Here is a 20,035-nt window from a genome sequence, read left to right on the forward strand (position 1 = left end):
CCGAGCAACCCAACGTTCCTACCAGCTCCCTCCGCAGGAATGTGTTTTTCCTGTTGTCCATCCTGCATGTGTCCAAATAGTGTCAGTTTCCTTCTGTATCAGGTCATATTCTATGTGCAAACTTTTTTTATTCTAAGTTGGTCACTATTTTGATCAAGATTAGATGTGGCATTCTTCTGTAGCAATACATTTCGAGTGCCAATATTTTATCTCTGTCAATCTTTTTTTAATTTCCAAGCTTCGCAGACATACAAAGCTGTACTGAACACGCACGCTCTTAAGATGTTCAGTTTGGTCGTGTAGTCTGTCTCTGGGAAATATCTATGTGGAGTCCCCACATTCATACGATAGGAACCCATTAGCTTCACGAATATCAACAATAATCATATTTGTAAATGACCAGAACCCCCCGCCATCCCCACCCCATCATGTACAGAATAAAACTGCAGGCTGGAAAATCGTCAGTTTTAAGCAGCACATAGAAATCATATATTTCCCTTCTCGTGTCCCTCCAGCAATTATATTACTTTACTCTACTTCCGTAATGGAAACATTCAATGTTAAGTGGTGTCCTTATGATTCATAGAATGTGTTACAGTTTATAAATCACTCTAAATGCGCTCTAACACGCCTCCTCTCGCTAGAACTCGCTAGAAATTGAGCAGGATTTGTGCATGGATAAGCGCCCGAATGGGTGACCGTCACGGACGAACGGGTTGTCATAGATGGATGCTAACACGACCTTAAAAATAAATACAATCGGTGACGTTTCGGGCAATGACCATTCGTCAGAGAGGTAGAATTACTGTTGTTAAGGCCACAGTGATATTGACGAATGCGTTTTAGTTTGTTTTGGCATGGACGATTCTGCCAATGCCGCATCACCCGAGAAATCGTGTCCATGAGAGGTTAGTGCAGCAAATCCTGATTCTTAACTTGTTTTCTTCCAAGGATGTTGAACTTATTTCGCACGTAGCCAACCGTGCACATCGGCGGTGCGTCTTTGCTCTCCGCCTTGGTCATCCTGCACTGGCCGGCGTGGTGAAGTATGGTCACAAAGACCCCCCCCCCGTATAACCTTAACAGATTGTAGGGGCAAGTGTTGTTAGCGAGAACCTATTAAGGCACACGCTGGGGTGGGTGGCCAGGACGACGCCCGGCCGTCTTTGTCTCCCCAGTGGCGATGTTTGCACACCGCACTAGGTAGTCATTTGAGGCTGAGCCGACCTAGGAGTTCAGGTAATCGTCACTGTGGTGTTGGCCGTGAGCGCCACCGCTCGCCACATCCCTCCACGACCCGTAGAGGCGTGGGGAGGCCCCTCATCCAGCAGTGGATCGACGTGTCCAGCAGATGAATGAATTGCTCTTTAACACGTTAGGGGCCGTCCATAAATGACGTCACGCACCTAGGGGGGGGGGTCAAACATTCGTGACGATGTGTGACGAGGGGGGGGGGGTGTTTGAGAAATGCGTTACTTTAAATAAATATTGACAACACGTTCTACTTAAATAAATTGACTTTTTAAGAAATGTTTTCTCCTACAACATCAGAGTGCAGCGCCACATTAAACACACACTACAATGACAATAGTTTAAAGCGATTTGAAGCATGTTATATTTTCAAAATGGAAATATGGTTTGGGGGGGGGGCAGAGCTTTGTGACGTCATATTTGAGGGGGGGGTCTGACTTTTTGTGACGCCGTGTGACATGGGGGGGGGGGGGTCAAAAATCTTCCAAAATCGCGTGACGTCATTTATGGACGGCCCCTTATGTATTTACACCTCCAGCGAAAGACCTGAGTTGGGCTTTAACCCTCCTCAAAATTAATTGGTCGAGGAATAGATCAATAAGGTACATGAGGCTGCTGCGGATAAAAAAAATATTGAGCGAACTATTAATATTCATGAAGTTTGGGCCACGGTGGAATGTTTCGCGAGTGTTGTGTTGGCCAACTTAATATTATTCTCTTAGGTTTTTTGGTAAAGTCACGTAGGTAAAAAAATAGAAAAATATAAATAATTGTATTATTATTTCTATTATTTTTATTCTTTTTTATTTCTATTTTTTTACCTACGTGACTTTACCGAAAAAACCTAAGAGTATGAATCCTTGCAGTCACGAAAGCTTCAAATCTAGAATCAACTTAATATTCATGAGTTTTGAAGCGGCCAACTTAATATTCATGATCTTAGGGTTTTTCGGTAAAGTCACGTAGGGAAAAAAGAAAAATAATAAATAATTAAAAATTATTTTAGCCCCGCCCACCCCCCAACACCTTCCATTCATTGGCTACCACATTCAGATAAGCTCCTCCCCCCTCCCCCTTAAATTGTATTTAAGAGCTCGTCTCTTGGAATTTTGCCTCACTTGATACAGTAAATCTAGCTGTGACAGTCCCACCTGATGAAGGAGACTTGTGTTGCCTCTAGGGGTCGGCACGGTTTGAACCGACTCAAACTGGTTTCAAATTGAGCAAACCAAACCAAACCAGCGACGACTGAACCAAACCAAACCAAAACCAAACCAAATTAAGCTAAACCAAACCTCTTGAGTTGGCTTGAACCGAAAAGATGCGCGGCAAATAATATTCGCATTCAATACAAATATCAAGTGTATTAATCGCTAATTTCTACGCAGGCTTTCTTCATATTGAGATTCACTAGCAAGTACTGGACGACGATGTCGTCCACAGCCATCTCCTCAAGCTTGGCACGCCCAATGTCCTTGAACGCAGTGTGGTAGTTCAATGGCAGTGAAACCCCAACACTAGGCAACATCCGCGCCCACGAGCGCACACACATCTCGGCCTTGAACGTGCACTTGTGCAGGTTTGGTCGGTCGAGAAAGGAGCGCTTGGCGGCCGAGTTTGCTCTCTCGGAGGGCACGGACGACGCCGGGATAGGCAAATAGTCGAGGGCCACGCGTCGTAGGCGCGGGTACTTGCCGCCGTACAGCTTCCACCACTCGACGACGTCCATGCTCAGGTCCTGAGTCGGCTCAAGCAGGAAGCGGTCGACCTCGGAGGCGGCGCCGTCGTGAGCGTTGGGCGCGTAGACCATGTCAAAGAGGATGTTAATGCCGCCACGCGGCGCCGCCTTCGGCACCGCGTCCGTCGTCAACGCTGGGTAGCGCTGGTTGAGAATGTCCGTCATCATGTCCTTGATATTGCTGTACTCGGTGCTCGAGGCCGCGGGCTTGGGGTGGCGCAGGTCGAGAAAGCAGGCGACGCGGCTTGGTTCGGACGAGAGAAGGTCGCTGTACTTGACCATGTAGTCGGAGATGGTCACGGCGGCCGAGCTCACGACCACATGAGGACTCGGGCGGTGGGTCATGCAGTGGCTCAAGAGAGCCTCCTGCGCCGTGATGGCGTTCGAGATGGTGCAGTACTCCTCGGCGCCCATGGCATCGGAGATGGCCGCCGGCTTCTCCAAGAACTGGCAGAGCAGCGCCGCCTGCTCCCACTGCTCGTCCGACAAGCCGGCCTGGCTCCGCGACCAGCCGGGCTCAAGGCAGATGGCGTCGATCACTTGGCGCTGCCTTAGCGACGCCGTGAGCATCACGTACGTGCTACCCCAACGTGTGACCACGTCGAGGCAAGGCGGCTGCAGCGGGCACTTGAGGTAGTGCCGCGCGAGCGACGTGTAGGCCGCCCTCTTCGTCTTGCTCTTGCGGATAGCGCCGAGCGTCGCGCGGAGGCTGCGCAGCAGTGTCTCGAACGCGCCGAATGAGGCCTTGACGCCGAGGTTGACGCAGTGCGCGATGCACCGCAAGCAGCACGTCGAGCGCAGGTTGCTCCCCTCGAGGAGCGTGAGGGACTTGGCGGATGCGACGGCGTCAGAACCGCTGTCGGTGACGACGGCGAGCAGGCGCGGCCACACGCCAAAGTCGTCGAGCAGCTCGTGCAGGCGCTGCGCCATGCGCTTGCCCACGCCTTCGCCCGGGGCCACCCAAAAGAAGTCAATGATGCAGTTGCACATGGAGAACGACGCCGGGTCCATCCAGTGGAGGGTGACCGAGAAGAAGCCGGTCATGGCGTCGTTCGTCCAACCGTCGTAGGTCAAGGAGACGCAAGAGCCAAAAGTAGTAAAGTACTGTAGCACGAGTAGCTTGAGGACGACATACATCTCGAGCATGCGGCGCTTGACCGTGCGCTCAGACTTGGGCTCGTAACCCGGGGCAGCTCGTTGAAGAAGAGTCGTAAAGGGATCCGATGTTACGTGTTTATGGCCTAGACCACTCGTCGCGATGTACTCGGCGACAAAGCTGTCCATGGCCTTGCTCGCGTGCGCTGACATGGGCGTGGCCATCTTGGACTGCACGAGCAAACCCTTCCCCGTCGGCGGCGACGTGACGACCGTGGGCGACTCGGGGTCGACGATCCCATGGGTCTTGAGATGCTTGATACGGGTGCCCGAGGAGGTGGAGCCCACGTACTGGAGGGTGCAGATCTTGCAGGTCCGGCTCTGCACGTCGCCCGCGGCCTGGCTCGTCTCAAAGTACTCGTCGTGCCACAGCGCTCGGGACACACGGGCCTTCTTGGGCTTGGGCTGCGTCGCGGTCTGCAGCGCTGCGGCGCCGAGGGTGCGCATGAGGCTCTGCCGCATGTCGCCGCGCGTGGCGTCCGGGCTCTCACGTTCGCTCGCCATCGGCTCCTCGTCGCTACCGGCGTGTTTGGTCTCTTCCACGTCGTGGATGAGATACCTTGTGATGCTGGAGCCGCCGGGGATGGCGCCGTCTTGAGCCGCTCGAGCCATGGAGATGCAATTGCAAAGTGAATTCGCAGCAAAGGCAACTACAGCATGTCCTTTCGTGTCGCCTTTACAACCAACCAAACTAGTTTGAGCCGGTTCCACCCTGTCCGAGCCAAACCGAGTCGGTTTTCGTAGCCCCAAACCAAACCGAACCAGTTCAAACAGAGCCAAACCAAACCGATTTGGTTCGGTTCAAACCGCGGTTTGGTGGTTTGAGCCAAACCGTGCCGACCCCTAGTTGCCTCCGAAACGTCGTGATTTATTATTTTATTTATATTATTATTTATATTATTTTTATTTAATTTTTTTACCTACGTGATTTTACCGAAAAAACCTAAGTGTATGAATCCTTGCAGTCACGAAAGCTTCAAATCTAGAATTCATATTCATGAGTTTTGAAGCGGATAACTTAATATTCATGAGTTTTGAAGCGGCCTACTAAATATTCATGAGTTTTGAAGCGGCCTACTAAATATTCATGAGTCTTGAAGCGGCGCACTTAATATTCATGAGGGAGGGAGTCGCTCTGAGGATTTCGCCCGCTCGGTGATGCCAGCGAGCAAGTTCTGAAAGTTGACTGGGGAGTGAAGGACGGTGAAGTGTTATTAAAGAGCAGCAGCAGCAGCAGCATCTACTCCAAGGTAGGCTTCGTGGTAAATCTCCCGCAAGAGTTCGCGCTTTAACAAATACAAAGCCAAGGTTTCGACAGCCGAGATTTAAACTTTTTTTTTTCTCCTAAAATCACGAACGTCTCCGTAACGTTACGTAGTAAACTTACGGATTAATGTGTTGTTTTACTTACATATGTATACGTACAAAATAAACCCGTTTAATTAGGTATTTGTATAAAAAAAAGTTTAATTGATCAGCGTCTTGGTTGTGGCCGCGGAGTTTGCGTGGTCGATGGACGCACTTGGCCGTCTATTGACCGGCGGCCTAGCCGCAGGCTTCCCGCGAGAAATATCAGGCGAGACCGGTGATGGCCCAACTGTCCCCGGGCGCATAGATAAGTCGTGGGAATTCCACATTACTATGGCAGAGGGAAGTCTGTTACACAGGACGACCACTGTTGGCTTACCGCAAAGTGGTGCTCGTTTTATTGACCATGGGGATGTTATCTTACAGAGTTTGTGGGTTGTTGGTAGAGAGATGCGTGTGTACGTATGTGTTGAACTTCTTTCGCACCGTACGTAGCCGACCGTGCTAATGGGAGGTGCATTAATGCTTTTTTATATTTCTGGTGTAAATTACACGTTAGCACGTCGGGGCCAGTACGTCCGTCTGACGGTCACTGTTTACTTTCCACAATTATCACGGAGGGAGTGATGATTGGCCATGTCGCAGTGATGTGATTGTCTGTCCACTTGCCCTAATAACAATCCCACAAGGATTGGTGATGTATGGGATACAGAACTAATATTTTAACAGATTCCCCGTGAACACGATAGGGGGTAAATCACAGCTAAAATAATTTATTCCGAAGCCTCTACGTCGCCCACTAATCTCAAACACGTATTTACGTTTATTCACAACCCCTTCTAAAGGTGCGTTAGACCTGTAATTTTTCTGTAACCGGATCACTGTATATCAGAATCAGAATCGTCGGAATATACTGAAGGAATCCGATGAGCTATGAAGCTCTTTTTCACAGACGTGTACCAGCCATTACTCATTCCACTGCCTTCCCACGTTGCGTCCGTCGTGCGGTTTGTTTGACCATACTTCACCTCGCTGGTCAGTGCTGGTCCCTGATGAGGGAAACGATTTAGATATCACCGGTCACTAATATTAACTGTAGCCGGGGGGATAAAAATACAGCGTTTAGTTTAAATACCTAGCAAAATAAATTACAAGAAAAACTACATCGACATTAAATACAAGCAAAATAGTACAACATGTTAATTTCAATCATTTTTCAAAGGCTAAATTGAGCAGTTGCGTTGTTGACTACACTCGTTTTTGTTCACGTATGTTAAAATAAATGTAACATCGATTTAAGCATGGCGCTAGCGTTAATTTAACCACCATGCGAACCAATATCGCAGTCCACGGAATGTTTGAGATCCCCCCCCCCCCCCATAGGTTCTCGTTTAATAATTCGGCACAAGCTAAGGTAGGGTGAGAAAGAAATCAACTTGGGGAATTGTTCACGCACATCAGACACGGGAGCCTGAACCACCAGTTGTGCATAGGGAGCCTTTTCGTGGCACATTCATTCCTGGGCGGGGAGGGAGGGTGGGTGGGAGCTGCGTTTATAGCCGGGGTGGAGTGAGATGCCAGGGGGCCTGAGTTTGGGGGCTTGTGGTTTTTGGTGGCTTGGCCTGAGGAAGGAATAAAGGGGCCCACAGAAGGGTCCAGACAAGAGGGGCCTAAGTGACCCCAGCTTTAGGTGAAGGGGTCTCACTCTGAATTGGATAAAGAGGGTCTGTATGTTGAACTTATTTCGCAGCGTACGTAGCCAACCGCGCTTAGCGGAGGTGTGGTTCAGAAGGGAACCCTGGCTCACACACACTGATGTTGAAATAAAGTGGTTTGTTTGTGTTTGCAGTAACTTGATTCATTTTATAATTTTTGCTTGAGTGGGGTGGCACAGTGGGTAGGGTGATGCCCTGAATCTACCGAACTGAGTTAGATTCCAGGCCGTGGCTAACATTAGTGGTGCGTGATCGATAAATGGGTCTTGGTACCCCTCCCCTCAACCCATTTAACAACGTGCATTGATGTACGTGATGACGCATTGTGAAACAACCCCGTGATCGACATGGCATGGAGATGTAGTGACAAAATAACCTTCACAAGTAAAAGATAACGTGGTCTCTTTGTTTTCAAGTGAGAAAATAGGGTGACACATCTCAATTTCAGTATCTGAGCTGGTGTTGCAAATTTCACATTTCAGTGGTGGTCAGTTCTTAACATATCCATCATTTGTTATAAAAAAAAATAGCTCGTCATGCTGTACATCTCAAGGCACCAAAGCAAAAAGGGTATTTGAGACAATTACTCAGCAAAAAAGTGGATGTAGACGAAGTGGAAAGGCAACAGGAGCAGACATTATGTGTTATTCCTATAATGTTTGAATAGCCCCTCATAGGGTTTTACATTTCAAGTTGGGTTCATCAGTGCACTGTTCTTTTGTTGGGTCACGTTCGTACCACGTGGCATCTAACCAGGTTGTGAGAAATTCCCTAATCAAGCAAGCTGCGCTTCACACATATCAGATGTCCTGTGCCCACCACACTTGCTACGTGACTTATTAAGAGTATTATCCACCCCCGGTCCACCCTGAGAGTTTTATGTCACGCCACCTTCTGCGATTGCTACCTGAGTAGCATTATTTTTCCGTTGTGAGTCATCACAGCCAGTACTGCTTATTCTGCCACAGCACCAAATTGCTTTCTTCTGTCACGTCACACATCTGCTGTTCACCTCTCACCCAACCCTTGAAGTCTGATCATAGAGCATCTCACCATCTGGCTTTAGGTCTTCACGACGGTCACTGACCTCTGGTTTCCACTCCAATGTCTGCCTTGGGAACATGCCATCCTCGATCCTGCGCAAACATCCCACCCATCACAACCTCTTCCTGATTATGTCTACAACGGTGTCCTGACAAGTTTTCCTCTAACTTTCAACTTACTTTCCCTCTACTGGCGTGACATTCCTCACATTCTGTACACAAGCCAAAAGCTCCTGTCTGTGTGTGTGCGCCACAGTCCTGTCAGAAAATTCGGGAAAAAAATCCTTAATAAGATCACAAGCACCCATGCTTCAGTTATTCCGTGTAAGAATGTAACACAATTTTGCGTATAGAGGGCTGACATTTCTCTCGGCATTTAAATGTTAACCTTCATCAGTTGGTTGCATAGACGTAGAACGCACGCACATTTTTAAAACTACATTTGCCAATTCATGAAATCATCCGCATTTCTGGTTATTGTGCAGTTTCTGCTCACGTGAAAAGGTCCATTAAATGCCATCATTTGGCATCCTTTCAACAGTACTGGCAGCAACAGCAGGCACATTGTGTGGTGCAGTGAAAGGCATTGGTAAATAAACAATAGTTATGTGTGGAAATAGTGCAGCTGCTTTGATTAAAAATGTCACGAACAGAGTAGCTAGCTTTTCACACGTTTCCATTTGTAGCATTTATAGTCATAGAGACAGTATACCACAGAGTGGTATACTGTCTCTATGACTATAAATGACTTATGTTGAAGTTGTGTCATGTAATAATAACAAAATCCATTTTGGGCTCTCAAAGTCACAGCTAGTAGTAGACAATTGTTTATGAAAGAACTAGCTTTACGACCTGGCTTCGCCCGAGACTTGGATTCTTTCTTGATTTGAAGCTTTCGTGACTGCAGGAATGTGTATACTCTTTGTTGGTTCTTTCGGTAAAGACACGTACGCGGAGGGTGTGGGGGGTGCGTGACGTCAGCAGGCACACTGCGTAACGCTGCCGCATGCGGTTGACATCACAGATGTGACGTCAACGCTCACTTGGCGTGCAAAATATATGCATTATTGCGTTCCCCCCCCCCCCCCCCCAAATACAAAAGTCTATTTTTATACGTTTTGCATTGTGTACTGTCTGGAAGCTACCCGCATGCCAAATTTCAAGTTTATTGCATGTCGGGAAGTATGCTAAACATTTCGAACAGACACACCTTTTCACAAATTTCCCTTTTATATATGTAGATAGCCCTGGAAGTTAAATCAGTTTATTTCGGGTAATGCCTAAAGTTCTTCTTTCGTACGGCTGATGTTGTAGATGCAGAGGAACAACTATCATTTCACATTCAGGTGGTCAAGCCAGATAACTGCGTCAGGAGTAGCAGCGTGTATCGCTGTGATAACTCCTTCGTATTTGTGGATCGGGTATTGCGTCATTCTATGTCGTGTATGAGGTGGAAGATGACAGCCTTCACGCGGACCACTCTGTTAAGAAAGAAATTACGACGAATCATTTCAAATCGGCGACCGAACATCGAATATGGATCATTGATCTCCCGGTCTCCAGAGCAACAACAAGGCCCAAGATGATGCCATGGAACTACTATCAACACTCGGGGCACACCTTTAAAATGCCCTGTACAGAGTGTTAGACACACCTCAATAAAACCAAACACTTTTGTTAATGTTCATAGCTTGAATAAACCCAAATTTATTGAAAACACCTATTTGATAATTGTGGAATTTTTTTATGCAATAATTGTTAACTGGGCTGAGACAATCGACAAGCTACGTTAATCTGCAGGCTGTTCTCTGGCATGCAGAGTTGCGCTGCTTTGAGAGAGATCCGAACCGTTACTTCATGTCATGAAATTATGCCAAAAGCGCAATTTAAATACATTTAGAGGAAAAGCTGTTTAATCGTAAGAAAAATATCAGATTCATCACAGGTGGCTGAACTGGGAGTCCAGCCCAGGTCCGAGGGGCGTTCTGGCTCAGTGCTCTGACAGTATTAGCACCCTGAGCCACCTGGCCACCTCCCCATCATCATCATCTGCGTGGCGCTTAGCTGGTTACTGCAGAACCAATCACACAGGCTCAAGCGAGCGCCCACTGATGATTTGGGCTCTGTTGTAAAGCGCAGTGTCTCGGCTGAAGCGAGCAAAGCGTGGAGGCTTCTGCAACGTCGTCATTGACAGCCGAGGTATTGTACATATCTGTTCTGTGTATTTACTGAAAAGTCTGTCTGGAGAAAAGGTCCGCTGCATTTTGAGTTGGCATGATCAGTCTGTATTTAAATAGATTACGTGGTTTTTCACGGGAATGATGGTGAGCAAAAATGAATTGGCGTTAAAAGTGAACGGAGCAAAGGCGGAAAAGCTTGAGTCATCGTCAGATTTGGTCCTGTAAATTCCGAACAACTTTAACAAATGCTATTTAATAGTAGACTCAACAGTCTTGTAGTCTTACGTGATATATTTCAAGTGTTCTTACACTATCGCTGTGTTTTGTAACAAAATGTGACATTTGCATTGGAATGCTTATTGAGAGGAGTGGCGGTATAACAACTGAGTTGTTGTGACTACGGAACTGGGCTCTCTGCCTCGCGTGCGACAAACGTTTGATCTATAAACAAAACCCATGTGTTATTAAATCCAGCGGCTCGCCATTTTTAATGACTTGCATACACATGTCCAGATGGCTCAGTGGTCAGAGTGCTGGAATCACAATTCGAATGTTTTCAAAGTTGAAATCCCAGTTGTGAGACCACTCAGCCCATCTTCCTCTATAGAGTCAATCAAATATCTACAGCAGTGAGAAGTCAACATTGGTCATCTAACGGAGAGACTGCCCCCCACCATTGAACAGTGGAAATTCCACCACAAGTTTTAAGGCGACCAAATGGAGATGAGTTCCATGCCATTGCCCGATTGACCAGGCAGGTAGACACTTTGACTTGATATTTAATCTTCTTGGTTCTTTCGGTAAAGTCACATAGAAGGGAAATAATAAAATAAAATAAAATAATAAAAATAAAACATAAAATAATTCTCACGACGTCGGGAAGACAGCGTCTTCCCGACAGACCTGCTCTTCACCTGAGGACGGCTGCTTGCATTGTGGCCGAAACGTCGTGAGAATTATTTTATTATGTTTTATTTTTATTTTATTATTTCCCTTCTTCGTGACTTTACCAAAAGAACCGAGAAGATGAATCCCTGCAGTCACGAAAGCTTTAAATCGAAATTGATATTGAATCATTGTAAATGGGGGTGGGGGGGGGTCGGTCTTGTTGGATTAGTGTGTGGCTCCACCATCCTATAATACAGCTGGGGCTTGTAACCATGGTATGTGAGACGCCCGTACAGGATAGCTTGCCAAAAGCCAGGCATAGTCATTGAATGTTAAGTATGCAGTCAACCCAAACCAACGCTGCCTCCAGGAACACACCCATTTGGCTTGGTGGAATTACTATTATGCATGCATAGGCTTGCATGCATGCATGGAGGTGCAGCTTAAACCCAAGCATTTTGTGTTTTTGCTATTTTATTTTTAATCAGCGTGTCCTGTCTTGTCTGACGCATGGTTCAGATACATGGTCAATAACAAAAAAAATATATATCTTTCGCACAAAAACTAAAAAGTCCGCAAAACCTGAAAAGATGTACGCTCGGAGTTACGTTGAGAGACAAAGAGATGAGCACGTGGAATAGAGAACGTGTGCAGTTTGATGACAACATTAGAACTATTAAGGAAAGTGAGTGGGATTGGGCAGGACAAGTCTCTAGAAAGGGATGGTGGCTGATGATAAAGAATAAAGCTAGGGAAGCCTGTATATAATAGGTGACCTTTCAGGCAGTGGTGTGTAGACCTTCCCTCAATAGTGCACTCATTTAGATCAAAAAGCCGGGCCTTATTTTTGATGTCCATATTTTTTTAAATCTATTCCAGGAGGGTTCCCTGTTTCACGCTGCAAAGAGCAGTGGCCACGTATGCTGTAACATCTGGACAAACTCCTCATCTTAAACGTCATTTGTTTCCAGAGTAATTTAAAACAAATATCCTCAAGACATCTATAAATGTAAATAATTGCAGTGGTCACCTGCCCACCATTCTTCCACCACGTGTATGAGAGCACGGTTGGCTACGTACGGTGCGAAATAAGTTCGACACGCATACAAACGATCCAGCCTGTCGTGCATTGTTTTTATTTTCGTCACCAAGATCTATTTTTGTGGTTTGTCAACTTCCTTTTTTCTGCTTTCATTCCTCCGTTTCTTGTTACAACTCCTTAATTTGTATTTGCGTCTGTTCTCTGTTCTCTACTCTGCGAATTCTATTGTATGGCAAAACATTTTAGTCTCACATTTCCATCCCTTATCTTTCTTTTTAAACATGCTATTGTGTTTCTGGTAGCTGGTTCTTGTTGCTTTTTGTCCTTTGCTGGCCCTCCGCCCTTTTTCAGTATTCTGTCCACTACAATGTTTGTTGTTTTGTCAATTTAAAGGGGTGATTTTCAGCAGTGTATTGAAAAAAAGGTACAGTACGTATATGTACATCCAGTGGCCATCCATTCATATAAATCTCGTTCAAGGCAAGGGTAAATGTCTACCTCTTATTCCTGCAGCTAATTGTTTCCCAATCCGACTGGCAAGACCTTTATAGTTTTCACGGTTTTTTGTTGCTGTTATTCTCATACCTACCCCTTGCAAATCTGTGGATAATCACCCTTAATCCTCCTTGCAGGTGCTTGTTGCGTGTAAATCCTTATTCCCCATCCTCTTCCGCGCCATACCCCTCCCCAACGATGCATCTGCAAATGATCTTTCCTCCTGTACGTTTTCTCGACTTTGCATTTGAACATGGGTAGAATGGAAAGTCACGGTTGCATTGTGTTGGAAACCGAGCTCCCTTATTAAAATCATGCGGTTGTTGTCATCTGCAACGTCAGTTGAGGTGGTTGCGTGTCCCGTGGGGCCTAATACACATTCGATTAAACTTGATTCTCACACTGGCTGTTTAACAAAATGAAATATATCAACACACAGTATTTGTATTGATTTGCTCATGCGGCACTCGATATTTGTATGATTTCATTGGCATGTGACAGGCGCGCCCTGCGGGGCATTTAAAAGTTCTGGCTCGAGCGTGAGTAAATAATACGCCTTTTGAAGGAAGTTAAGAAGTAGGTTCTGTGGTGTCACCTTCGGGGGCCATTCTTCTCTGACACAACGTTGTCCGCTGCTTGCCGCAAAAAGTTTCAAACGGATATTTTCTTCATATTCTAACCTGACACTCCTAGCACAATTGAAATGTAACCAGGAGAAATAATAGAACAATAATCTATATTCGTGGTTCTTTCGGTAAAGTCACGTAGAAGGGAAATAATAAAAATAAAACAATAAAATTCTCACCACGTTTCGATTGCAACACAAGAATATGATGAATCCCTGCAGTCACGAAAGCTTTAAATCGAAACAATAATCTAGCATAATGGAATGCATTGGTGTACTGTACATAGGAAATGTAAACCTATCCAGCTGGCCAGCCAGTCTATGAAACCGCGAGGAAGATGGGATTTGTGTACTAAAGGGCACCACGTGTTATTTTTTTCCATCTGTGGTAAAGAGTTCTGTGGTGGTGGTTGGAAGGGAGGGTGATAAAGAAGGCAGACTAGATGAGAATGGGCACCCCCACCCCCTCGGACATGTGTGATCATCGAGTTCAGGGCATTGTGCCCAGCCTCAGCTATGATTAAAACAGTGGGTTTTTTCAACATTTTTAATCACCAATTCGAATGGCAGCATTGTAAAATGTAGTAATGATATCCGCCACTATTAAAAATGCAAACTCTTTCAGACCAAAGTCCAAAATTCACGTTATTAAGTACAGTACGCTGATCACATGACCTTTTATAATGAAGAGTAAAAAAATGTGGGACAATTACAATGAATGTTTCTAAAACATATTTCTCTTGTTGAAACATCTATTAATACTGGAAATGAACGTGGGAAGGTCCACCAGTAGTATCGTCAAATACTGCATTAATCTCTCTTCCATAGTTTCATGGGTATTTTACCATTATTTTTGTATTTATCGTTTTTTTATAATTTGCTATCATTTGGCACGTGTTCATTTTTGGTAAAAAAAAATCCCATATCTTAGGTAATGGGTTATAAATGACGCTTTGATAGATTCGGCTCTGAATTCTTTTTTGGCTTGTTGACTGCAGCGTTATCGTCATGAACGTTACAACCAGCTGAGATGCCGTTAACGCAAACGATACACGCAACACACGCTGTCGTTTAAATATTCATCATTCCTGCCTATCAATCCACATGCGCCCCCTCCCAATCTTACCCCTCCCCTAAAAACCCCTCAACAATCCCCATCTCACCTCTCCCTGCACCCCCACCTGAATAATAAAATTATATGTAGACAGTTCAGATTGTCAATTGAGCTGCATTCATTAATGTCCACCCACCCCACTTGGTGATGCCTACTTAAGGCCAGGACGAATGTAGAACATTTTAGGCTCCTGGATGACTGTGCTGTAATCTCTTTTGTTCGATGCAAATGTCTCGCACGTTGGGCGACTGATGATATTCCCCCCTCCCCCCCAGCTCTGTACGTGCATCTAGAAGTGAGATCGGTACAAAAATGTCATTGGTGACATCTGAACAATTACCTCCACAACAACCAGCAGAGACGAACATTCTTGACTTGACGTCACCCAGAAAAACTGGCCATTGGGACAATTTTCCATACGTCTATTGGTGTGGTATTTTCAAACCCCCATTTGTACTTTCCATCCATATGTTTTCTGTTGCTTCTTTTTTATGCAACTGCATGTGAGTTTTTTCAGGTTGCATCTGCCCTGGTGGAGTTATATTTTCAATGACAAATAACCAAGTTCCTCTATGATGAGACCCTTTTGCCTGAAGAAGGAACTTCTTCTTTAGGAAGCAACTGCTTCTTCAAGAATAATGAACTTATTCATCAAGAAAAAGGGCTCGTAAAGGAACTTTGTGCGAGTTAAACTGTTTTGTGGGTTTTTTTTCTTTATTATTCTACAGTTGTGCCCTCAAGTTAAGTCATTAGACGAAGACATTTTTGTATGCACCTCTCACAGTGAGCAATAGAACGTCACCTAGTTTCAGAGAGCGGTAAATCACAGTGATGCATCCCTTTAGTCAGCCGATTGTCCACGTTGGGTAGCACGCACGTTTTATTCGCCCTGTTAAGACCGTTTGTATAATTTAAAGCTTCAACTTTCAACAACAAATTAAATGACAAACAATACAATGCAATGTTTTTTTTGAGCACTCATTTAGGACTTGGATGAGACCAACAACAATAACTGTCAACTTAAGAATACTTTTTTTTTTATCATGGATGGCTGAAACCTAGATTTGAACCTGGGATCTCAGCGACGCTGGCTCAGTGCTGTGATGCTTTATTAGACCCCTCATCCCATCTGGCCTCCTTCCGTGCACTTGTCCGTGAATCTGTTAATTCCCCACAGTCAAAGTTCCACGTTGTTGTGTGACACATGGGGTTGTTGGTATGGTAACGCTGCCCTTCGGAAACAAATTATGAAAATGAAATGTAAAGTGTTTACAATTCACGGTGCTAGTTGCAGTGTGCAACATAATTGTGATTGGTGAATGTAGGCTTTGTCAGAGTATGGCTTCAATTTAAAATCTATATTTTTTTACAGATGTTTTGACACATGGAAGCAGAGGTGTCTACAACAGAAGCTGAAGAATGGCACTCAATAACAAATCTCACTTAATGAATAATTATGCCAACATTTAACAACTTGCCACTTTCACTACTACGTCGAAATTAGGCCACAGGCATTTATCAGTAAAAGATTTTAAATCAAATGAAAGATGGCGCCAATTTACTGGGTCTGGTGTCACTTGGTTCTTCTCGCGCTGCTCTTCACGGCAGCAGAAGGCAACATCCACCGGGCGAACGCGAGACGCCTCTCCCGCAGAGAGCCCTCGGCCGCCAGCTCCCCCCACTCCCTGCCTCCTCCCGACAGCTCTGACGCGTCACTCCCCTCCGCTAGCCAAGTTCGCCAGCCCTCCTCAAGCCTCTCGCCCGGCTCGGTTAAGGCGCCCGTCCGTACGTCGTCCGACGGAATTTCCGGAGGCCACAAAGACTCTGGCTACTCCTCTCCGAGCCACGATGCCGCCCACCAAGCTTGCGAACGTGACGAGTCCAGTCAGGCGTATCACAAGCGGGGTTTCTCGGGCGCTGCTCCCGGACACCAGGGGGGCCGCGACGAGACGAGATCTAGGTCGGACGTGGCTCCCGTCGGCGGCGATGGCGATGACGATGACAAGCCACCGTCGTCCCCCGCTTGGTGGCTGGGTCTGGACTGGGATGGGCGGCTCGGAGCGTGGGTGCTCGGGCTGGGCGGGGCCTGCCTCGTGGGCCTCAGCGGAGTGCTGCCGATCCTGATCATCCCCGAGAACACCGGCGCCCACCTGCAATCTCCCGGTCAGCCACGGAGTCGTCGAGAAGAATTTTAATGAGAAAAATACATTGACACGTTATATATTACATTTTTTATTTACAATGCGTAATTGCATTTGTCACGATTTAATTGTACAGCCATTTGGGTCAATCTGCTGTTGCGAGTAGTCAGTGCGGGTTGGTGAAAGCAAAGGAAGCCTATAACTGTTTTAAATGTCACTCTCCGCTCACATTAGCAATGCTCTGGAATCAAACTCCGTTTCCAGACTCATAGCGTGGTGCACAAAGCACTGTGCCACTTCCTGTCACTGATTGATATATCGTTAGATAATAGGGTAGTAAGTATCTGCCCGGGTGATGCGGTGGTGAAAACAGCCCACTGTCGAAAGGTTGCTCGTTCAAATCCTGGTTTGAGTTCAACGTGGCCCATTATTTTTCCAAGTCAATAAAATGAGCATCAACTTATAGGCAGTAAACTCTGGTTCTCCTGTAGGTAGAGTGGCCTCTGCTATGGGAATGTGGAATTTCCGCCACCTATTCATGGGTACCAGTGGAGATGTCCTTCAGAACATTTGCTCGTTTGACCGAAGAGACACTTCAACCCCATGTCTATGAACTACACAACTTGAACCACATTCTCACAACTTGTGAGAATGTGGTTCATTGCTAATATGAGTTTGGCAAAAGTTTTGCTGAAACACTTTGGCAGCATTCCCACCACCACAGTTCACACATTGGGCTAGTTGCCTCAGCCCAGATTCACACATCCACATTGCTGGGCCAAGCCAGATACAACTGGGCCTTGTAGTGGGTCCAGTGGCTTGCTTTACTAAGAGAGCCACATGATTTTTAGCAGAGAAACGGACGTGTGTGGTCTTTGGCGTCTTTCCCTTAGGTAAAATTACGGGATGTGTTTTTGTTAAAGTAATAAGCATAAAAATTCAAAATATGGAAAAACCATATAGAAAATGAAATATGAGCTATTTTATTCAGTGACAGAGAGAAGAAATGGGTGGGGGGATGGAGGGGGAAGGGTTGAGCCCACAGAGGCGTGCTTCTCTTGAAGCATTCGTACAATCAACGAGCTTTGCCGGACTGTTCCTGGAATTGACTGGCACACCTCGGGAATGGTTTTGTACTGGTCATGGAAACATGGCATCATTTGTTTCTCTCTGGAACACTTGGACCATCGATTGAAGTTTGAATAAATGGGATTTTGGTTATGTAAACACATTCCTGGGCTTTTAATCCAAGGTGTCTTGAGGCAAGTTTGAAGTTTCATTCGTGACAATAGTTGCAGCAAGCCTGTATGGGTGGGGCTTATGCGAAAAACTGAACTGTACCACCATTGGAACCTCATTTGCCAGTAGCAAAATATGATAATTGTTTTTTTACCCTTTTATCTGCCAACAAAACTGACACCTTTTTTACAAGGAGTCATGTTTGCATTGACCACAATACCTGCAGTCTGAACTGAACTGTAGCTGTGGTGCAAGACAAGACGATGACGCACATTGTTGATGGCTGTTACCATGAACCAAGCTTATCAGTGGTCTATAGACGACACAGCTGCACTCTCTAAATTATGAAGCTGCTGCCTGGATCGATGCAAATACACACGCTAAAGAAATAAAATGAGTGAAAATAAAATCATGAAAAGTTTCAGTAACGTGGTTTTTGGAAGCACTCTCTATCGGTAACTGGAGTATGATGACCTTTTATGACATCAATGTTATCACGCGCAATGCATTGTGGGAGACTGTACTCCAACTTCATTGTGCCATGCAGTGCATTGTGGGAGATGGCCATATTAAACAGATGGAGGGTGGCGAATGTCGGGGAACTTTCAACTCATAACGACTGCATTTGAGCCAGACTTTGGTTTGACCGAGATTCAGGAGGTTAATCATTGTTATTTCAACTACAATTTTAATTTTGTTCATTCATTGTTTTGGTAACGAATTAACGTCTCATAAATTAGTTCACTGGGTTGCATCTTTGTTGATGAAGCTTGACGTTGTGAACCTCGTGCGTGTGTGTTCTCTCTCTAGAGGGCGGGCGGCGGCTGAGGTTCCTTCTGAGCTTTGCGGTTGGCGGGCTTCTTGGGGACGTGTTTCTGCACCTGCTGCCTGAGACCTGGCAACATGGCTGCACCCAAGGCAAGTCCCAGACACCACTGCAGGCCTCTGCATGCTCCCGACATTGCGTTTGTGGTGTGCATGATTTTATGTATGTGTGTGTGGTAGTGTAGCAGTTAGTGCGCTGCGCTATGAACCCGGCGACCCGAGTTCGATTCCCGCTCACAGCCAACACCAGTGACATGTATCTGAACTGGTCTTGGGCCTCCACTAGGTCAACTCAGCCTCACATAAATACCTGGTGCGGTGTGTAAAAGCATCACTGGTGAGACAAAGGCGTGGTGTTGGCTACCCCACCCCCTCATGTGCCGTGCCGGCCTTCATAGGTGCTCACTAACAGCACTTGCTCCTACAGTCTGTTCAGGCTATATTGGGGGGTCTTTTACTTTGTTTAATGTGTGTGTGGATGTGTGCTTCGAAATGTTTGCGTGTTAAAAGTGGCCATAAACTCAAAATGACATTGCAATGGGGAGGAAGAGCAAATCTTTTTTGGGCTGAGCACACGAGCCACTCAAAAGTTAGCCCACTTTGCATAACCCTAACTAGTAGAAAAGCCACGAGTATTAGCCCTACTTCTTAACCCTAGACAACTCGCCAGCTATCCTCTTGTAATAGCTCTGACCCTAACCTCGTCAGGTCCCTCTGTAGCATTCAAGTCACTTTTGAGTCTCGGTGCTCATAATGCTCTATGATCCCAATGATTTGAGTTTGATTCCTGGCCAAAGATAACATCAATGGCAAGTGGTATCTGAACCTGTGCTGAACCTTGCCTGGTTGACTCAGCCCTGCTAAACAGCAGCCCTGTGAAGAAACAAAGGTGGCCAAGAATTGTGCCGGCCAGACCACTTCTTAAATGTGCCGTGTCCGTTTAAGTAGATGCTCACTAACAGTATTTGCGTAGACAATCTGTTCGGCTAAACAGAGGAATCTGTGTCTTTGTCTGCGTGGGGAACGGTCGCGCAGTGGTTAGCACGCTGTGCTACAAACCCGGCGACCTGAGTTCGATTCCCACTGACAGCCATCATCAGTGATGATTATCTGAACCGGTGCGGGGTCTCCCCTAGGCCAACTCGGCCTTAAATGAGTACCCGGTGCGATGTGTAAACATCAGCACTGGGGAGAGCTGGGCGTGGTGCACCGGCATTCTTAGGTGCTAGAAGGCTATAACGGGAGATCTTTATCTTTGTTTTGTGTGTGTGTTTGC

General features: G+C 46.1%; 1 protein-coding gene across 3 annotated transcripts in view; it reads left to right on the forward strand.

Moving 5' to 3' along the window:
- Positions 1-5,269: 5,269 nt before the first annotated feature.
- Positions 5,270-20,035, forward strand: part of SLC39A13 (solute carrier family 39 member 13) — a 31,697-nt gene continuing 16,931 nt past the window's right edge. The window contains exons 1-3 of one of the 3 annotated variants that reach the window (XM_078602554.1): positions 5,270-5,394; positions 15,927-16,717; positions 18,745-18,852. In XM_078602554.1, the coding sequence (XP_078458680.1) occupies positions 16,102-16,717; positions 18,745-18,852 (724 nt within the window). In that variant the 5' untranslated portion in view covers positions 5,270-5,394; positions 15,927-16,101. Of the gene's footprint in view, positions 5,395-10,182; positions 10,410-14,642; positions 14,983-15,926; positions 16,718-18,744; positions 18,853-20,035 lie in introns of those variants that run through there. The other 2 variants (XM_078602555.1, XM_078602556.1) reach the window with 2 other exon arrangements.

The sequence above is a fragment of the Lampetra planeri genome, chromosome 18 (assembly GCF_965212315.1).
Source record: "Lampetra planeri chromosome 18, kcLamPlan1.2.h2, whole genome shotgun sequence".
In the NCBI taxonomy this organism is placed as follows: domain Eukaryota; kingdom Metazoa; phylum Chordata; class Hyperoartia; order Petromyzontiformes; family Petromyzontidae; genus Lampetra; species Lampetra planeri.